This window comes from Oenanthe melanoleuca, chromosome 4, assembly GCF_029582105.1.
Source record: "Oenanthe melanoleuca isolate GR-GAL-2019-014 chromosome 4, OMel1.0, whole genome shotgun sequence".
NCBI lineage: Eukaryota > Metazoa > Chordata > Aves > Passeriformes > Muscicapidae > Oenanthe > Oenanthe melanoleuca.
Window position 1 is genome coordinate 24,611,871 of NC_079337.1, and position 22,537 is coordinate 24,634,407.

Genomic DNA, 22,537 nt, shown 5'->3' on the forward strand with positions numbered 1-22,537 from the left:
GATACATAAGCATCATGTGCCTCTTAAGCAATCCTTAATGAACGTGCCAGGGGCATTTGCACTTGTTCCTGTGTTGTTACTGAAATTATTATCAGCATCCAACATCATCTCAAGGCAATCTTAAGAGTAGGTAGAGAATTGCAGGTGATTTAAATGATAATCAAAAAAAGTGGCATTAAAGATACTAACAGGATCAAAAGTATCAAGTTAGCAGAGTAACTGCCATGTATAGCACTGAAAAATATATATGCAGAAGTTTGAAATTATCCTATGCAAATAAAGCCAAACAGTAATAAAGTAAAAGATTTAGAGAAGAATCAAGCCAACTAATGGAGCCAGCCATCTGTAAAGCTGTAAAACGGGCAGATAACAAAGTAAGAAAAATCTAAGTTACAAGGAAACACTACCATTTGACAGACTAAAGGAGGCTTGAAGAAGTTAGAACTTATAATACAACTGTAATTAGCTACTTAGATCCATAAATTTAATACCAATTGCTGGCCTGGAGCCACTGATCTTTTTCATTCTGTCCTTAGTGGGGTGATATTCCTGCAAGCCCCTAGAGAACTTCACATCTCAGGGATTTGCCTACAGTTGGCAAATTATTTATATGTCTTTTTTAATTCAACAACCAAAGGGAGGATGCTGAATGGTACAGGCACAAAGAGACACATTTGTTTGGAAGAAGATAAACTTGTGACAAAGCAGTGACTCTGCTAAAGGCTGGGTCTGGCAGTGTTTATTCATTCTCAGCTCCTCTGCAGAGGAGGCCCTTTTACTGTGCTCACCAACCAGGTACTGAGGCTGAGTAAAACACAGAAGTGCTGCCACATGGGCAGAGAAGGGAGGCTTGATTGATTCCTTTTGAATTAATTATAGACTTTCTCTCTAGTACAGTTCCCTGCCTAAGCCACCAGACAGATGTTCTTCACTTCCCAAATGCACACTTCAGTCTGATCCCTGTATAAAACTGAGAGGCAAAGTTCCACTCTCAAGGGCTTTGCTTTGGGTGTTATTGATGCTGGGTGGTGGTGACCTGTGAGGGCTCCTGTGGGCTGGGACACGGTGAGCTCACAGGAAAGGTGGAACTCAGGGTGACAGACTGAGTGTCAACACGCTCATTGACTGTGACAGAGGGGAAGGAACAGGGGCAAAATGAGCACAACAACAGCTTTTAAAATGATGTACTGAATTCACTTTGCTAAAATGCTCATTTTCCAGCAATAAAGACAAGCAAGCTAAGTCAGAGAAAATGTTTTAAAGAAAGAAGTCCCAGCTTAGCACTGAGAGAAGAGATTTTCGTAATAATTATTAGACAGTCCTACCCATATCTCCTGTAAAGTAGAATCAGCCAGGTCTCACAGTGACTCCTTAGTTTACTTTTAATTAGGCCTGAGTAGGTAAAAACAGTAAAATCAGCTTACATTCAAAATTACTTTGATGGACACAAGAGTCCACAGGACTAACAGCAAAGTGAACAAAGGGGTGAGATTTTAAAAGATGGACACAGCATATTGCCACACAGCATCAAATTACAAATGGCATTACAAATCTGGGAATAAGGATAGTTAGAATAAATAAGGTAGATATTGGAGATACTTCTTGACAGTACTTTATTGTTTTTAGTATGTATATTTGTATCTCCTTTCCACAATTTTTTTAATGCCAGTTTTGTATGAATTCACTCTACACAACACTTTGTATTTTCCTACTGGAATTACAGTAACTCATGGAAAAGAAACTTTTCTTCTTAAACTGTTACATCTCATCCAATGGATTTTTGTATTCTCTCCAATCATTTTGAATTTCTACTGTTCACCTAACATTCAACCTCATCTCCAAAATGGTAATTAAAAAGATGTTTCTTTATCAGTTATGTAAGAAAATCAGGTAAGCATGTAAAGATGAATGTGGTCCTATAGAAATAAATTGTTAAGTAGGTGTATATTGAGCCTTTTACAGATTTGAGTTCTGAGAAGTGTCCCAAGAATATGCATTAATACTTTACAAATAGGAAATGTTTCACTTTAAATTAACTTCCTTTTAAATTTATAATTGAGAGGATTATTAATTCACTTTAAATGCTGCTAATTAATTTTAATGTTATTTGGCAAATATCCCTCTTTTCGGTAATTAATTTTCTCTTTAATGTACTGTCAGGACCTTATAAAATTTCAGAATATTTCAAGATTTTGATAGGTTGCTCAGCAACATATGAAATTGTTTTTAAATCTCCATGGCAAGTATCAGTGAATAGCAGTTCTTACGATGGGACATAAATCTCAATCATCTTTCATCGATTTTCCTACTTACGCGCATGATAACTAGAATGTATTTCAGAGTCACAAATCCAAGCAACTGAAATCTTTTAATTAAACATATGTTCTGTCTTTTCCATTTACTTCAGCTCAGAATTGAGCCCTTCACATTAAGGCACGTCCTGGATTACCTTGTCAGGAGCCCTCTGTGGGTGCAAACCCCTCCACACGTGCTGCTGTGCTTCCAGTAGCAAACCAGTCACCACCAGCACCATAAAGGCAACGTGAGTCACCTTCCTTTAGTGATACTTTTCGGGTTTGTCTTTCAAATATAAGACCTGTTGTTGTGGGAATTACTTTTTCTTTGAGGCCCTGGTTAGCTTTGTGGCAAGCAGCTAGCAACCTTTCAGCTACAACTGATACCATTTCTACTGCTTAGAGAAAGTGCTTACCAGGAAGAAAGACATTTGGAAACCCTGCACTGGCATCTACTCATTTCCACCACTGCTACAAAGCATAGCTGGGTTTGGATTAGAATCTAAGTGATCTCAGGGGATGGTAAGAGAATAGTAGTGATGTGGCTTGGCTAGATGAAGAGATATTCCTCTGCTCACTGCAGCCACCAGCCGTGGTCAAGCTTAGCCTCTGCCTACAAATGATTGCATCATGTTAGATCTTTTAGCTTCTTTGCCTCCTGCAATGATGTGACAGTGCTCCCTAGGGAAGACAACCTTTTACTATTAATAGTTAGAGCCTTGACCCTGAAACTTCTGCTGTCAGCCCCTTAATGATGCACAGGAAAATGGTGCCATGCTGCTGTCCTCTGTGAAGACAAGGTGATCTAACATGTTTAAGCTCCTTGAAAGAAAAGGTACCCATACACAGACTCTGTGGCCCATAAAAGGAATTACAAAAATCCATCTGAGATGTAATGAAAACCTGAATTAATGACTTTGTATCCCTCTGTGAGTCCTGGCCTCAGCTTTGTTATCTTCTACGAATGCCAACATGGCACCTTTGATAGACTCCAAGTAAAACATTCAATGAATGGCCCCGCCTTTATGTTCAAAGTGTCATGAATATAAAACTGGCAATTCAGGTTTGATGTGTTTTGCAGATTTTTAGCTCCAAGAAATATTCAGAAATACAGTACTGTCACTTTGATTGTATAGGTGAAACAGCAATGGTTTCCTTGGGCTCTTGTGGGACTGAAGAAAGACCTTTTTCTTTCTTAATTTCTTAACAGCAGGTTCCTGTTAACACAGAACAACACGGGACTGCTCCCCCATGACCTCAGTATAAAACCAGGATGGGTAAACACACTTAATGAAAATGTAGAAAAAAAAACCAAACCAAAACAAAACAGAACAAATCTTCAGTGACTGAAACAAGTCAACAAACCTGCTAGGGACCAAAAAAACAAACCAGCCCAGCAACCGCTGTATCTCAAACTGATTTCTCAGCAAAAGATTTCAGGAGATGATGTTTTCACAGTGGTTTCCAAGTGAAAAGCAGGATTTATTGTCATTGCACCTACTGAAGTTTTCAGAGACAAAATGTTCAAACCCAGTCATCGCTTTCAAAGGGTAATAAAGCTGCTTTTTCTTCTCGGAAATCCTGCTGGCTGCCAGTGTTGACACAAAATTCACTCTTGACCAGGCTCCTGAATGCTCAGCAAGCTCAGCAGGGTGGTGTAATTGTTTTGTTTATTTATAAGCGTGGCAAGTTTCCTACTGTAGCAGCTACCACATTTAAATGATGTTGGCAAGTGTGAGGGCACACAGGATACATTCTGAAGAAGGACCATGTGACTGCCTGGCAGGCAATTTCTTTTTCTCTTAAAGCTCAAAACACATCTTTTCAGCCTCTGCTAAGTGTTACTATTTCTGAGGGTATTTGAAGCAGGTAAAATGGTAGGAGTGCTAAAAGTGAGATAAACAAGGAGTCCAGAAAAAGGCCTCACGTTGACCTTGAGGCAGAATACTGAGGGCTCTCCAGGCAGCTTTTTCTTCCTCAGTACCACTCATGGCAGAGAAATATATTACTTAGAATTTCTGCAAGGTATTGTAAAAGTCAGAGTATTTTAGCATCTCAGAAAGCCAAAGAGGAAGTCTCTTGAAATTTAAGGAGCATTTTCCTGTATCCATAGGAAGTCTAAAGTCCTCTAAATGTACCTGAATTGACCTTTGGAGCAAGCTGGAATGCTTTCCAGACCAAGCATACATAAATGCAACACCTAGTTATGACAGGAGCCAGAAAAAAATCAAATCCAAGTTACTCCTCAAGTTCACAGCATTTCAAGTGCTGCTTGCTGAGACAGTCGGTAAGGCTGTGACTGATGGCCCCAGAAAGGACACTAGTGCTGAAGCACCAGGTAATGGATGCTCCAATGAGCACTTCTTTAAGTCTTTGTCTCACGTTTTAATGAATTCTTTGCACTTCTCCTGTCTTCCAGGCAAGAAGTCAAGGGATTTTTGTATGGGATTGCATGTTGCTATGGAAGCTACAAAGGTGTCTTACTGCAAACATTTGGGGTTTCATTTCAGCACACTACTAGGCACCTCAGAAGAGCAAAGCATAGTCATATAATTTTCATAATATATATATTCATAATTTATAATATAACTGATGCCCACGGCAAATCCAGCAGGTTAAATGTACAGTGCTTCCAAACATCCCACACACCCCCTCCACCTTGCTGTCTCTTTTCCTAACATACAGAGGAAAGGGTGATTTCTGCAGTGCTTGGGGAACCCCTGTCCCTGAATGGTGCTATTTGAGCTGCTGGAGGAGTTGTGAATCCCTCTCTTAACTGTACCCTTCTGGCCAGTGCTTCCCATGGAATCCTCTGCACAAGGAGAGCTCTCCTCCAGTGCCTGCCCTGAGGTGGCCTCTGTGGCAGATTCATCCTGGCAGCTTGTAGCTTCAAAACATGAAGTCCACATTTTTATACCACCCAGCATCCCTCAGCAGCTCATGCTGGCCATGAGTTACCTATTTCATGTGATTATGATGGGAAACTCCAACCAGCAAGTAATGAATCTGTTGATTTCAGTCCATCTAAGGCAGTGTAGTGTAAATTCATGCTATTCATTGATCACTTGTGATTTTGGGAGGACATTAGCTAGTGAAATTGCTTTAAAACCCTACACTGTGAATGCCAGCCATTTCTCAAAATAATTTGATTTTTAAATTCGCCCTAGGCATCTTATGCAAAGGAAAGTTTTAAAATCATGCTTCCCCACCTCAGATTGAGAATAAACTGCAAATGCTTTGTGTAAGCCAGCTAGTTCCTAGTGTCCCCATTCATTAAGAAAGTGCTGTCAGAACTGGGATCCTGCTGGCTACAAACAACTTTACAAACTGATCCAAAAACAAAATGCCATCTAAGAACCAATTCATCAGCTGCTGAGATTCAGCCATTTCTGGAACAAATAATGACAATTGCTTCCAGGACCTTCAAGCAAAATTATGTTAGACACACAGCAAGAAATACAGCACCAAGTGCAATCAAATGAAAATTACAAATTTCCACAGTGTTAGAACTTGCTCTCAAAGTTATTCAGACCACTAGAAGCTTTGTCTGCTCTGAGATATTTTTTGATGTGTTGAAGTATTAAAACCAAGCCAAAATAAAGCTCTTTTGTTAGCATATCTTAGATATTAGAAATACAATTTATTTTCCCCTGCCAGAATTTTGAAAAGTGTCAAGGTGATACAATTTTGGAGAATAAAAGCAAGAGCCATGAAAAAAGCCAAACTTCTCCATTCCTGCTTTATTTTACTCTGTAGAGTCTCTTGGCAAAAAGATAATCCCATCCTGTGCAAAGGAATGTACCATTCACACTTGCTCAGTAAGCAAACATGTTCTACGTTTCTAGTTGTCAAGTAATATAATCAGTAATTATTATATTGACATCAGAAAGATGGAAGTAGGGTGTTTGATAGCAGTTTGTGGACAGTCAATATGTTGTTCAGTGAGCTCTAACCTACAGTCCCAATAGTCCCTGGAATGAAGGGTAGGTTTCATGCCATCTGTGTAGTATTACTAGTAATTTGTACCAAAATTTGTGTTTGTAAGGGCCATTTTTATAAGCATTTGTTTATTCATTCATATATCTTCAGGCTCATTAAAAATTAGCATATTTAGCATACAAAGTGGAGTTCAGGTTGGTCAATTTTACTTCTGACTTCAACAACTACCAACAATCTGAACATGACAGTGCCCATACTAAATATGGAGTCAACACACAGCCAAGAGATGTGCATCACTAAAAAACAGTGTTTCCCTGTGGAACCACCTTTTTGCTACAGTCAGAAGCAATTTCTGATGGAACAACCAGAAGTCAGTTCCTGATATCAGTTGCAGCAGTCTAATTTACTTGTCATCAACGCAGTGACTTTTTTGTTTTACCTCACTGTGATGGAGATCAGAGTCCTGACTAAATATTCCATATATACACACCACATAAAAATAATACTAATAGTAAGTGAGAACAAGACTAACATCTTAATGTGTTTATTTCCATTTGTAGCTTGCATGGTAAATGTATTGCAATAATTTCTCCCCCTCTTCAAACGCTTTCTGATTTGGTAAGTCAAAGGGGATCATTTCAGCAGAAGCAAGGAAATGTCATTTCTGTGTGAGCCTGTTGTTGCACTAGCAGTACTGCTGCACGTGCAGAACCCCAAATGTCCTCAGGGCCTGAGGAAGGGCAGGTGGAATGAAGAAGTGCCTACCTGAAGACGGCGAGGCTCAAAGACCAGAGCACTAGTGGCTTCCTCAGCTCAAATTTTGCTCGTTTGTTCATTAGGTGCCGACCACCAAATATAAAGGCAGCGTACAGAGCTGAAAACAGGAATGATTTCTTCCTGCAAAACAAAACCAAAAAACCCCTGTCAAATGTTTAATTAGCATTAGATGCACAGCAGAGTCACATATAGACATCACTGCTAAGGACTTGTAGACTTCCTTGAAACTCTTTTGGAGACATTCCTGCATCCCAGCTGAGCTCACCATTTCTGTATGAAACTACATGCCAGCACACACTCAGGGCTGGGTGCAGCCAAAACTGACCCTGGGGAAGTTCTGGAAAAGGACAGACAAATTTGGCTCCCATTCTTTGCCAGTTTCAGAAGACGAAATTTCTGTGAGGAACAGAACAGATATTGCAGAGCCCAGACACACTTCTGCAAGCAACACCTGGCTGATACTTGAACCAGCTGATCACATTTGAGCCTCATTTATCTTTTTCATACAAATTTTTGTTTCCTGCAGGATCCTCCTGAACTGGCAATTTAGTTTCCCATTGTTTCCCTTAAAAAGACACTTCAAGATCATGAGCACTGCAAGGCACCATGTTGAGCCTCACAAGAAGCTGAGAATCAGCAAGGAGAGGTCAATAGCCCCACTGAGCAGCAGGACCATTCTGGTTGGCATTGCCCACTGCCATTGCCCTGCCTGTGACTGCTGGTTCAGGAAATCCACTGTATTTGCTGAAAGGTCAAGCAGGGCTCTCTTAAGGAACTTCAATTATACTCTTCAAATTGCTAATTTTATTTTTAAAACTGCCTGATAGTAGTCCAGCTCAGCAATAATAACCAATTATTTGAACTCTGCTACTATAACTCATTGTAAATCAACCATTAGAGGTCAAAAATAGACTCAGCCTGGGATTCCTTCCCACACAGCACAATATTACACTGACTAAGGCTTAATGATGTACACCATTAATGGTGGCCTAACTGGAAGGGCATCTATTCAAGAATAGAATTTTCTCTACATAATTTATTACTAGATTCACAAATATAGGGTGAACTAAGGTTTTGAACCAGGAGGTTCTAGTTCCTATTGTACACCAAGAAAGAATGACAAATACTCTCAAGAAAATACAGCAGCAGGCTACAAGACATTTATTTCCTTCTGACACTGTAATCCTGAGGACAGCAGTGGCAGACATGCCTATGATCAGGGCATGGCACATTGCCCAAGCTTCCCTGGAAGAGAGGCTCACCCATACTCAGGTCTTCAGACTTTTCATGGAATTTTCACATGGATGTTTAAATGACACTGTGTTGCTTCACCTCAAGATAAAGACAAGTATGTGCCATGGTGTCACTACTGGTACCTAGTAGATGGCACCTCTGGGCTCTCCCATTGTGACTGGCCAGCTGAGGTTACCCTGTGCCAAGGAATCTCTGTGTCCAGCACAGCACAGCTCTGAGGGACAAGCAGTGTGGCACAGCACAGCGTGTGCCTGCGACTCCTCAGGGCAGCTGGTCACCATCATGAGACCCTTGATGGCCAAGGGTCATCCTGGAAGGTTCAGAAAAAACTGAGAAAAGCTGTAGCACATCTGACTGGAAACACAAAGAAAGCACAAGCAACCTTCAATCAAGATAAATGAATTGAATTTTATGTAAGTTTGAAAGTTAAGTAAAAACTAACTCTGGAGAGACAGATGCATATCAGTATGCATTCTGCACATGCCATTTTCTGCCCACTGAGTAACTCTCTTTCTACTGATGTATTTATAGCTCTGTGTTGTAAAACACAGGTAATTGCATGAAAATACACCTGATGCTCTGAGAAGGGAGGACTGAGTGCCTGTAATCCACTGGGTGAACTTTAGCAACCATGCTGGCAAAGCCCCAGGAAGACCAGGATGACCACAGAGCCAGTACCCTCTCACTTACCAGGTTTTGAAAATCACAAAGCCTCAGACCTTATTCATATAATACTGAAAAAAGCATTTAATTTTACTTCACTGGTCAGGGAAGGGACAGAATCACCAGTTTGAAAGCATGACTGCACTTTAACTTGGCTGGAGATCAGTAAATATTTGTCAACCGGTTTGGGAAATTGTGAACCACCTCAAGCTTGCTTGTACTGAACCACCTAACTGTTTACACAAGATTTATGGGTTAAAAGATAGAAGCAGGCTCTTAGTGTGAGTCTGGACTGCATTCCCATCTCCTTCCCCCTGCAGCCTTTTCAGCAGCAGTGTGAAGCACAGCACATGGGTGAGGTCTATCCTGCACTGATCCATGCATGGATCCCCAAAGCAAGTGCGAGCAGTGCAGGATGACATCCCAAGGAGTGCAGGGGAAAAGACTGCAACACAGTGCTGCCATGCAGCTGCCACACACAGCACAGGCCATGCAGGCTGGCACAGGAGGATTCAGGATTCAAGAGCAGTAGCTAGAGACACTGCACAGGAAGGCAAGCTGGAAACATTCAGTTCTGGATCAAATACAGCCTAGACTTCAAAGTAATGGTTCAACTTCAGTTCCAGTTCAAGACAAAAAAAGCATGAGTTTGCAATTCAGGTCTATGTTCTGTCTGTCTCCACTTCTTCCTGAGCCAGATAATCTATAACATTTCACTTTGCTTCTTATTACTAAAACTGTATTTTGTGAGTTCAATCAATTTATTGAGGTCAATAGTTACATTACAGTAATTAGAACAGATAAATTTTTAAGTCACTTTAGAGCTTTGTAATGAGCATAGCATTATTTACAATGATGGTAAATGGTACTCCCAGAGTATGCAGCAGTGGCAGCTTTGTATCAGCAGTAGTAGAGGCAGACATTGCAAGATTTGACTGCACACATGATGTGAACTGTAAGCAGTTTCAGACAGGGAGGGACACAGTAGTATTATCTCCCATCAGAGGTAAGCACAATACTGAATAATGATTAGGCTGAACTTGAAATCATTGACTGTTTTGATGCTTGCTACTTCTTGCACTCAAAGGACTTTGAATTTTCCCCATTTTTTCAGCCTAACAATGGTTAAAAGAACTGGGCAGGCCAGGTGATAGAATTTCAAAGGGGTTGCAGAGGTATGTACTCATAAGATAATCTGATAAACTCCATTAGACTGGTATTAACCAGTTTCCTACCAGTGTTTTTATGATGGATTTTCCCAAAGGTTCATACTACAGTCTGGTCCTGGGCTAGTGACACAAAACCATGGCAGTCTTTCAGATTTCAATTAGGTCTAATACAATACAAAAATTTTAGCTAAAGCAGGGTAATACTGAACAAGCATTTTGAAAGACAGAGGTTTAGAGCAGTTCTGGAACAATGTAACTTTTCAATACTACTATCTGAAATGAAACTAAATAGAGCAGAACGATTAAAAAAAAATTAACCCTGAAACTAAAAAAATAAAATTCCTCAAAGTAAGTCAGTAACAGACTTGAATGCAATAACTTATATGTTAGCACATTCATATGTTTGTCTTCAATTCTGTTCTGCAGGGTAACACAGTAGACATAAAGACAGGGCTGCCAAATCCTCCACATTTTTCTGGCATTTCTGTTTCTCACAGTTGTCTCCCACCTTCCTACATTTTCAGACTTTGAGGACTAAGTACTATCTCTACTGAATACAACACCATGCTCCTCTGACAAAAGTTGCCAGCTCTTTCCCCCTTTATAGGTTTCTGGAGAACCTATTACAAGCTGTATTTGGGCTTACTACAAGAGAGAGAGGCTGAAGATGTGAGACAGATCTTCCAGGACAGCAGCAGAGAGATGGCTGTGCCATGAGGCAAAGGGAGAGGAAGAAGCTGGGAGAATGATGGGAGAAAGAGAAGAGAAAGGAGGAATAGTAAGCATGGCAGCAAATGATGGGAGCTTGCAGCCAAGAGATGGACATAAAGCTGGGACAGCATGGAAGGCAAGCAGGCTTGAAGTCCTTTCTGTGCTGGAGCTCTGGAAAGATGCATCCTGCATCCACGGGCACACCTATGGCTGAGGAACAGAGACAGGAAAGAGGAAAAGTATAGCTGAGAAGAGGGCTAGAATGATAAAGGAATACAGCAACAAAGTTTCTCCTCATTTCCAGCCAGGGAGTACCATGCAAGAAAGCCACTCAGGCACCATGCAGTGACAAGAAGAGATCAGCCACCCAAGCCTCAGGCAGGAAAACACAATACTGGGAAGGGGCAGCAAATAATCCAAAGAGGAAAGCAGTGGTAAACAAACAGCTGAGGAGTAAGAAATCCTGACTTTCTCAGATGGACTTATTTAAAAAATGCTGAAAATATAAGAATTACCATAGTATTCTAAAATTAGGGGCCAAAGCCTGAGGGTAAGCCTCATGTGCAGCAGTGTGAGATAGCCCCTCTCTCTGATGCAAAGTGAAATAGCCCTGAATATTGCAGTACTGCTGAAGGAGGTGGTTTCAAGCCCAGATGCACTGTTACCATTTCTTCCCCTGAAAATAGCAGACTGAGTCATTATTGTAGAATTCTCTGATGTTAATGAGTAAACTGAAACAGATACATATATATATATATCTGCATATGTTATAAAATGGACTATTTCCACAGGATTTTCCTTTATCATTAAGGGAAGTCCTTCTAGAAATGCCCAAAGGACAACCTTATCACAGATTGTTTAACTACCTTTTATGACATAATACAGGATTATCTGCATAACAGCATTTAGTAGGGAGGAGCAAAGTGGTGTTAGCCCCCTCTTCCTACATTCTATAATTTTAATGCTTTTTAAAATCAAGACATTTTTACTTTGCACATTCAAAGCTCATTTTTCAATTCACTACCACTTCTTCATCTGTTGCAAAGGGAGCACAACAGGTTAAAAAAACCCCACTGCTGCTGCCAGAGCAGTGCTGCTGGAAAGTAAAGGAAAGTAAACAGGCAGTTTCAGGTTCCTGACATTTTTCTCTTGGCCTTCTTCATACCCATTTTATTGACGTAAAAAAAAAAAAAAAAAAAAAAAAAAAGACTGAAAAAAAAAGAAATAAAGGAATGTTTGGCTATATGAAATACAAGGGAATTTTCCTACTGCTTTCTCCCAGCTTTCAACAGAAAATAACAACAATCACTTTGTTTATAATTGAAACTCCTAACTTGAGAGTCTAGGTCAAGTGCTTTAACATGAACCCATATGAATCTCACACCATACCCATGTCCACAGATCAGCCAGCAGGGCTGGTAGCCTGGGCAAAGTTAATTTCTCTCTGGTGCTTATTTAAAAATCACACATTCTGTATAAAAAAAGGTGTGAAAATGCTACTTAGTCTCTCAGTGTTTCTACCTCAGAAATACTGTCAAAGCAAACCTTTCTCTCTTTCTTCACAGGTAATTTTGACAGAACTGGCAAGAAGAGATTCAATGTGTGGATATGCCAGATCTGTGTGTGAAAATATAACCTGTACTCCTGGCTTAGATTTGAGTTCCTGCAGCTACTTCCCACTGACCATAGCAGCCTTCCTAATAGAGAGAGAAGGACACAGAGAAGAGCAAGACCTGTCTGATACATGTGCGCCCACAGAGTCTGATTTATTCCTACAGCTCAATATCCTTTGACATTTATATTTAGCACAGCAATGATGACAGTCACACACACATGCAGGTGATTCACTGATGATGGTCTTTGACGTAAAAAGCTATCAGAGGGTAAACACAGACATACTTTATACCAATCCTCTGACCCCTTGATTTCTAAAGCCTGTGCCTCCAAAGGCCATGCAGCCTCCTTGTCACAGGTACTGTTGGATGCACAAGTCTGTGCTTCCCCCAAGGCTGGAGCAATTCTCCAGGCATTTCTCTCCTCTCTGAGAGCAAGGGAAGAGGAGTCAGGGCCCTGGGAATATGTATGGGCCAGGGACTGCTATTCCCCTACATGTGCCTTCCCTCTGGGGTGCTGTTCCCATCACCCAGTTGATGTCATTACTGCCAGACAGTACTTCTGTCATTGTCCCAAGCCCTCAGCCCACATAAAGCAAAGAAACATGGGGCTGGGAGGCTGCCAGGAGGACTGCTGTGGGAGCTGTCCCAAGCACATTGCTGAAAAGGATGGAAAATGAGGAATACTTGTATGTGCACGCTTGCTCTATGAGTGCTAGGGGCTGAGCTGAGGGGCAGCCTGAAGCCCAGGTCCCTCACTGCCCAGGTCAGAGTGCCAAAGGTGAGAACTGAAGGGACAGCAACCTCTGAAGAGCAGAGCAATATTCTTTGTGGTATATCACCAGCTCACAGCCTGCTCTGGTCCAGTGGAGATAGCCCCAGTTCACCACCAGCCAATTTGCATGAGAATTGTCCCAGAAGCAGGCAAGAAGCTGTGCCCACCTGAGCCTCTGCCCACACTGCCTTCATTCAGAGCCAGGGGCAGGAAACCACTCCTGCACTGGCAGGGCAGCCAACAGCCTGAAAATTACAGAGAGGAGAAACAAGGGCACGGAAGTGTGGGGGCATGGGGGAAGATGGCTCATGTCCTGCACCTCCCTGATGGTTGCATCTGTTTTGTCAAAGTGTTTGCCAGTAATTTGTAACACTCTGTTTGCAAAACAGAATAACAAACTATTAGCCACACACTTAAAATGTAGGCAGCTAGGGACAAAAAAAGCAGCAAACTTTTCTTGTTTCCTCTGTGAGTGTAAAATACAAGAAAAGCTAAGAGTGAGAAAACACAGCTAAAATTCAGGAACAACTTTGTTTTTTTCTTTTCAGATAGAAAGGGCAAACTCATCTTTGAAGCATAGTCCCCTGTTCTTTATAAGCCTCATACAGGCTTGATGGAACAGCCCACAACCTGTAAAAAATTCATTAGTTACAATCCCAAATATAAGCCATGTCACAAAAGAAAAAAACCTCTTAAATAGAAAGCACTTCAGAGAAAGACCCCAAACAAGCTCCAAAACTGCGGGTTTTGAAACCAAGTTGCCAGAATTATCACTGAAGGAAAATCAGCCTGATCTCTGGCTCTGCCCCAGACTTGCTCCATTGATGCTTTGAATGAGGACCTACCCTCAGTGGAGAAGGCAGGTGAGTGTGCTTGCCGTGACAACAGCCACCCCTGAAGTTTTCACCTGGCACAGAGAGCAGGGGAAGTTGCAGCCCAGTGGGTTGGGTGACTGGGGTGAGCCACACCACACCCTCCTACCCAGCTGGCATCCCAAGTGACCTGGTTCAGCCTGAGTAAAAGCTGGTGTCACCCATCCTCAGTGCCACCACACATCCCAAGGATGGGCCACATCCCAGGGATGGCATGTTACTGACACTGATCATAGGTAACAACCATCTTTGCACAACCCTCTCCAACATTTACAGTGCCAGTGCTAAGAATTTAATCTAGCCCCACAAAAGCCTGCTGGAAAAATGTTGACCATCCCTATCCCTGTTAAGAGCCTTTACAGAAGCTCAGTGTAGTCAGAGAAACTCCTCAACTGGGAGCCTCTGCTAAATCCATCAATATCACTCTGACAACATATATAGCTCCTAAGACAAAGATTTGGGGTTATAATAGGTGACAAATCAGGGCATCCCAATTCCCCTTGGACCTACCACCTTTTTCCAGGCTTTGCTGAGACTTTCAGGCAGTTGGTGGAGAGCGGATAGAAAGCAGAGAAACTAATGTAGGTCATAGGCACTGCAGTTTGATGAAAAGCTACAGTACTTTCACTTCTAATTTCATCAATGTAAATGTAAACCTCTAGCCTCCACAGTAAGAACCTGGAGCTAGTAAACACAACTGCAAGTGAACTTGGTGACTACTAACCTACATCCCTCCCAGTTGAAGTCATCCTGTTTGTTCCTACCTCTCACCTGAAAGCAGTTAATGAAGATGGTATGCCATAAAGACATAGCATGAAAATAACTAGATCTCTAAACTGCCTTACTCCTTTAATCTGCTTTATCTGATCAAATTAATCAATAGTTATGACATTTTGTAATTTTACACTTAAAAGAGTACGTCAACGTAAGTGCTTCAGATCCAGGAAGATCCCTGAAGAAACTCAAAATGTTATTTATATAGACAAGTGCTGCTTTTTAAAACTGCTTAGCAGATAGATATTTGTTTATTAAACAGGACAAAATACAACTCAAGTATCAGCTCAATAAGAATGCTTTACTGAAGCTGCCTTTGCCTCTGTACCTCTAGAAAGCCTCAGCACCACAGGGGCAAGCTCAGATCATCCCTCTACCATTGCAAAGGCAATTTGTAAATATTCTGGGAAAGTGTCTGTTGGATCTCAAAAAATATTTAAGCAAAAATAAAAGCAGTCATTCAAGATGAAACATGGCAAATGGAGGAGTAGCAAGCAGTGTGTTATTTTTCTTTCTATCTGCCCTGAAAGACATTCCAGCAGACACTGCTCACTTCCAGCCTTCTGCAATATGACCTCAGAAAATTACACTGCTACAACTGTCAGTGGATTGCAAAACACAAACAAATAAAAACTGTTCTGATTTCCCTGAGAGCTCTCAGCCAAAACAGACACGCACGATTTTCCTATAGAGCTGAGTGCCATGTTAGAAAGGACAGCAAAAAGCACAAATAAGACCTTACAGCCAGGGCTTGTTGATCACCTTACAGAAAGCATCACCATATAACTTTTTCAGTGCTGGAAAACATTAAATTATCCTGGAGGAAACCAAACTAAGGGGATGCCTGAAAAGCATAATAATTTATAATACTGTCCTGGGTCTGGCCAGGACAGGGTTAATTTTGCAGTATCCAAGAGGGGACATGGCTTGGTTATTTTCTGTACCACCACAGTCACTGTTGAGGTTGGAGGTAAGGGAGTCTCTTCCAGGGAGCTTCTTTTGGTGAGCATGGCAGGGGGAGCTGTCCAGTCCTTTCTGCTGCTGGGGGTTTTCTGTGTGAATCCTTCCTTTCCTGTACCCTCTGTCATTAGTGCTGTTGCTGCTACCATTCTTTTCTGATCTCACTGCTCTTTCCAGTAAATTGTTCTTATCTCAACCCGTGGGGCCTCCAATCCTCTGCAGAAGGAAGTGGCCAGGAGGGGAATGAGTGAGAGGAGCACAGTTTTTCATGGGAATTCTAAACTGGAGCATGCCATTCCTAAACTATGTCAGATAAACACTTACTCCCCTTTTCTTCCCCACCTAAAGACCTAAAACAATATACATGGATGACAGCAAGCCAGCAATATCATTTGGTGGCCTAGCCTTGATTAAAAGGGGATATTGGTACCACTGATACTGCAGTAATGTAACTGTGGAATAAAATGTCTTGCTTTCAAACTTTCTGAATGTCCAGGCCTGTGGAAGAGAAGGGAGCAAATGGAACTCATAAAAATCGACATTTTGGTGGAGAAGCAAATGAAAGAATATCTGCCAGCATCCCCTACTGAAGACAAATTAGGTCATCTTGAGAATAACTGCTCTGACTGGTCCCATAGTACTTTTTGATGTATTATGTCAAGGACTGCTTGACATATCAAATAGAATCTTCAAGGATGTGTGACCTTTGTCTATGGGTGAGAGAGCAAGTGACAAAAGATGCTAATGGACATGCTGCAGTAAACCTAGACCTAACTCTTGACCAATAGGAAACTGGCAAAATCCAGACAAAAAATGGGGTAATCTTTTAATAATCTTTTCAATTACCTCTCTGAAACAAAGAGCTCTGCCCAACAGCCATTGTCCTTTCTAATCATCTGGGAATCAGGTCAGAACAGAAAGAAAGGTGTTTCAGCAGGGCCCAAAACTTGCAATTCAGAGTAGCTAGGTTTACATGCTGCTACCTCCTTCCAGCACAATGCTTTGCCACTTGTCCAACACGTCCACTAGCAGGGAAGGTAGCATCATCTGATTGTTATCGCTACCAAATGGCATTTTCATGAACTAAGCCTCACTAGTGCTTACTTAAGAGTTTCTTGCTTTTCATTCCCAGTGGAGGCTTCAATACCCAGGACAATCTCCTAATAAATTTCCAGGTACTTTCAACCTGTCACAATTCTCATGTGAATGACCATGACCTATAGCTTCTCCATTAAATCCAGAATTGTTTTACTTGAAATCAGTCAAGGCAGTAGCTTTAAAGCAAACAATTTCAAATGCAAATGTAAAGGCAAACTGGCCTGAATCCCACTAAAGTCTTTGAGGAGTATATTAAACACCATGAGAAATACTGCAAGCAATAAACTAGTGGAAGTAATTTTCTAATTACTGCCAGAATTTTTAAGATCTGAGGTGGACAAAATTTAAGAAGCAGGATGACACTGCTAAACCTGTATGGAAAAACTGGGACAAAGGAATGTAGCAAAAGCTGTACGATCATCAACACCTGTTCCTCAACTAAATATCACAGCCCAGCTGGTTTTTGACCATTTCCTGCAGACTTCCTGCTTGCACTCCTGAACAAGTCCAAAACAACTGGCATAAACCAGCAGGAGTGGCACAAAGCAGTACAAAGTACATGGCATTAATGTAGCTTATCTCCATCCTGTCAGCAATATGGTTGTGACAGCTTGTTCTGGCATTCCACCTCTGCCTACTGCGTCACGCTTGGCACACGCCCCTCTGTCTGCCTCAACAGGTGGCAGGACCCACTGGGTCTCCCAGACTAAAGAGTCTGAGTCTCTTTTCGCTTCCACCCATGAGAGTTGGACTAAAGCATTCTGCTTTAGCCACCCCTCACCTAATTAGATGGGATACTAAACTGCTTAGCCGTATTTCACTTTCCATCGCAGCATAAGAAGACCAGGTTACTAAAGGATTAGGAAGTATAACATTAAAGTGTTATATATACAAAGAGAGTTGCCTCTCCTAGTCTCTGCTAAATCTTGCTCAGAGGGGACCTGTTAAAAGACAGGAGATGACAAAGGGAAAGAAATCAGACAAACAAGGCGATGAATCTGGACTACAGTGGAACTGGCTACATACATGACCCGAGAGAAGGAAAAGGAGCATAAAGAGAGAGCAGTGATTGACATCCAGGTCTTCTGGACAGGCAGACAGATGGAGCAAGCAAGGGCATAAATATGAATAAATTTTTAAACAATTCACATACATAACAGCCAGAACTTGGCTGTGGTCACTAAGGGACAAAAAGCAGAACCAGATCATTGCAAATGAATAGGAGAGCCTGTTAGCATGTCAGTGATCCTGCTCCAGATTCTTCTCAAACAGAAGGCAGCCTCCCATGAAGACAAGAGAACTTAAGTTACCTGAGCTTGGTTTGTTCTCAAAAGTCACGTAACCAAAATTTGCTTTACATCTCCTAATATATTCCATTTGCTGTTCTCTTCTTCATTTGATTCTACACCACTGTAGCTAGTGGTGCTCATTTGGCTCAAATTTCTCATCCATGGAAGGTTTACTAACTTATGGGTGGCCTATAAAGAAGCTAAAAAAAAATTCATTCCAGTCAAAAGCCACACCAAAGCCCTACACTAATTTCTGTATCACACAGCTACTATAGTAGAATACTCTCCACTCTCATCACCTATGGTTACCACTTTTCTTTCGCGGGAATTGTAAAGTAAGAAGTAAATCTGCCTCCTGTATCAACCCACTGTTTCTCTCATGTCATTATCAGATGACACATGAACTCATTTGCAACAGAATCTGCTTCAAGGATGCTCTATTCCCTTTGTAAACAGAATACAAGAGTCCCTTGGCCCCTGCATGCAGGATCTGGTGGGCAAGAGAGGGGGAAGAAAGTGATCTTCCCAAAGACATTGGTTTCTCAGAGGATGCCCTGAGGTGCTCCAGTGCTTTTCAACTCTTGCACCAGAGCCCACCAGCTGAACAGAAGCAACACCCAGGCACTGGTCACCTTCACTGTCCCTGCACCTGGTGGCCCCATCACAAATGCACCTGGGAAATATCTGATGCTTTCTTGCTAAACCTGCACAATCCAAGCACCTACCACACTGTCCAGGGGTGGGGCACTCCAGTTTCTGGGCATTAAATACGCATTAACAGTAGGCTGCTTTTATGAGCTTCTCCTCCAGAAGGTAAATGCTCTGTCTTTGAGGTTGGTATATATCAAAGCAACTGCACATTTGCCACCCAGCTAACCTAATTGCCTGGAGAAAAAGCTGCACAGCTGTGTATTCAACAAGCTTTTCCATTTCCATGATACCCTAGAATAAATGGAAGTTTGCTGATGTTTACTGCTTTTGGTTTTGCTTCTTCTGTTGCTGTATCTTGCTTTGAGATTTATGTGTAAGCATGTTATAAATACATATGAGAGACTTCCACAACTACTCTGCACCTTGACTGACACTTCAGCCTGTTTTCCAAAAGGCAGATAGTCTTGCAATTGAAAGAACCAAGAGGAAAGAGTTTATTCACATTTTAGGGAGCTATGCCAGTGACTCCCCTTCTGCCCCATTGCAAGGGATTTTCTACTTTATCCAATTTCTCCAGATCACTGGGACTCCAGCTCACTAAAAACAAAAACATTTTAGAGACCTTGACCTGCAGCACCAACACAGACAGGTGCCCCTGTGCTTGCCTGCATCCTGGCCATGGCTCTGCTGTGTTGCAGTCAGTCTGCACCTGCACTGAGAGCCAGCAGCAATGGCCTTGGGCACAAGCTCTGCTTTGGTTCTTTGGGCTCCAAGCTGCTATGTCCACACAGTCAGCAAAGTGCAGGGTGCACCAGCTCATGTGGACATGTCCAGTGCAGCCCCTCACTCTGGTCCTTCCTGCTAGTCTGAATCACCGAGGTGACAGCAAGTACAGAGGGACAAGTGACAGAGAGAAACCTCTGAAGATAAATGTTCAGCTCCTCTGTCTTTTGCCAAGAAGGAACAACATTCATGCTCAAAGTTTTGGTTCAGCAGTTTCAGTCCTGTTGGTAGAACAGGTTGGGCCAAGCAAAAACACAGCCAGTTTGTGATTCATAGCAAATTTTTTGATTTCAGCCTACAGTTTATGTTTTAGTCCCTCCACCTGTTTACCCTATCAGCAAAAAGAATCAGCAACTCCCTGCCTTAGACATTTAGCAATCTCATAGGACCCTGGTGACTTTTCAAAGATACATCAAGCCTGTAGTTGCAGAAGTTTGTTCTTTTGGGGACTGAATTCTCATAAATACAGCTTTGAGTTTCTCATTCGCATTTCTGGAAAATGCTGGATCTGTGTTGCAGTTGCAACTACACCCATCCTGCCCCACCCCTGGTAGCTTTTGCTCTAAATAAAACAAGTATATTAGTGTGGCTACAAACCAGATTATGGACATAACTAGACTTTAGTCACAATTGTACAAGTCGTTATTACTTAAATATGACTGTGCTTCCTTGTTCTTCTATCTCTGTATTTAAACATTGTGCTGATATACACCAAATTCCCTACAGCACTACAACACACTTTATTCATGTCTCACATGTCCTTGTTTGCTTGGAAGGTGGGAAGAATAAATCCCACTTCTGCTCCTCACTCACTCTGGTTAAATAACACCAGCACTATGGATAAAAATTAAATGCTACTGATAATTCTACTACTGGTAACATGCTAAATGAGCCTCTAAAATAATAATTAAAGAAAATGGTTTTACTCACAGAAGAGGTAACTAGTTGAGGCACCATGTAATTGAAACTTAACCCCAGTACTACATTTGCATTCACAGAAAGACCATAAACTTTGGGTAAAACTATATTCAAATGACTTGGCTAAATTTGGTGCTCACAGGCTGTGCTAGGCTGACACCTTTCTGAGAAGGCTCATGAATTGATTCCACCAGACTTTCTAAAACCCACTGATGATAGGATGTGTTAATAAGCGATGGTTTGAGAGCTCCTTGAGACCAAGAAAAAGCTGGTAATGTGTCTGTGTGAATTTAGTGGCTGCACTGATCCAAAAGAGCAACAGTGCAAAAAAAAAGCAGCTGCTTCTCTTCCTCACCATCGTACACTGAAGCATTTTAAACCATACAGTTGTTTAAACTACAGGGGTGGCACATTAAGCACCCTTCCAGCATACATCCTGCAGCCAAAATGAAAATGTGAAAATCCTGGTACAAAACCTAATCATCCTGCAGCTAATGTAACTGTAAAGTGAGAGAATAATAAGTCTTGATGTCCCTGCATGGCTTATTCTTGCATGCTAATGCACTTTGGAGACAGTAAGCAGTCCTGGAAAACTCTCTGCATCCAAAGCTCCATGAACCCACAAGGACTAGAGCTCCTTCACAAAATGAAGCCTCCTTCACTATTTAGCTGGTTTTCCAGCAAACTTTGTGAGCTTTCTGAATGGTGTCTCTGGGGGCAGAGTTTTAGATGTAGAGTTGTAGCTCTTTCCTTTCACTAGTCAAAACCACTTCATGAGATGTTTCTGTGACTTCAGGTCAGCATCCTGCAAGGGAGCTCATCCCAAATGCTCCCACACCCACCCACCACCTCTTTGTCTGAAAAAAAAATCTCTGCTTCCCTCAAATTAAACATTTTACGAAGAGGTAAAACAGGCTGGGGAAATATTTGTCTCTGATGGATCTGAGGAAGAGGAAGTCAGACAGGCAGTGAGAAGGTTGGGAAATTAAAGCCCCTGCAGCTGCCTGCCAGCAATGGGCACACATCACTGCTCCCATGGCTCCCTGGGCTGCAGGTGTGTGTCACATGAAATAAGTCCATATCTGATGATTAAATTTCTAAATCGTCGCTTCCATGCAGTGCCTGGGGGCAAAATATAGGGCTCTGTCATCCTTCCTGGAGCTGTCAATATTGGACCAAAAAAACTGGAGGAAAAATGTGGAAACAAAAAGCTGCAGGAAACTAAATTCAGGTCATGGCTGTGAGTTGGACCAAGCAGCTAGAAAAGGAAGGCAGGTCCTTTTCTTTGCTTTCTTTCCCTGCTCAATGCCAGACTTGTTTAACAAGACTCTCCTTGGTGAATTTCCTTTTGTAATTAAAGGAAAACATGCTTCTCTGCATTAAAAGAAAAAACAAACAAACAATGCAGCTGCCTTTTGTAATTAATTTCCATTTTTAATACTAGGAAAAGGTGCAGTCTTACTTTTCAGCCTTCTTTAATTTTGGAGGGAGAGGGGGAACAAGTGAGCATCTTAAATGATTGAGGATTTCTGCATTCATATTAAATGATAAACACTAACAAAATAACAGTGAGAAACAGTTTTGAGCACACAGGCTGGGCAAATCTATCACAACTGACACAGCGGGTGGCAGATCTCACAAGGTCTGAAGGATTATCTTGCTCTTCAGCCTGCACTAACCACACATGCTTTAATTTTTATTTTTTAAAAAAGATCTTTTGATGCCTTACATAGGCTCACACAACTCTTCCCAGCTTCATATCTATTAAAAAACCCTGGCAGGCTGAGTTTGCTGTCATGCAAGAGGGAAGGTGAGGAAGGTATATAATCGCTTCAGTTTTCTTGGCAGCAGAACAAACCCACAGACGCCAGCTACCACTAAGTGTAGGCAGGAACAGTCATTAGGACATCCAGACTCTGGGAGACTCTGCTTTCCAAGTGCAAAAAAGTTTGCCTGCTTCAAAGAAGGGGCTTGGCGATTTGGGGAAAAAAATAATT

The 22,537-nt window shown here is 41.7% G+C and overlaps 1 protein-coding gene across 1 annotated transcript in view; it reads right to left on the reverse strand.

Moving 5' to 3' along the window:
• Window positions 1-22,537, reverse strand: part of ELOVL6 (ELOVL fatty acid elongase 6) — a 73,615-nt gene that overhangs the window by 17,042 nt on the left and 34,036 nt on the right. Inside the window, exon 2 of the mRNA XM_056489201.1 lies at window positions 6,999-7,130. Coding sequence (XP_056345176.1) covers window positions 6,999-7,130 — 132 coding nt within the window. The remainder of the gene's footprint in view (window positions 1-6,998; window positions 7,131-22,537) is intronic.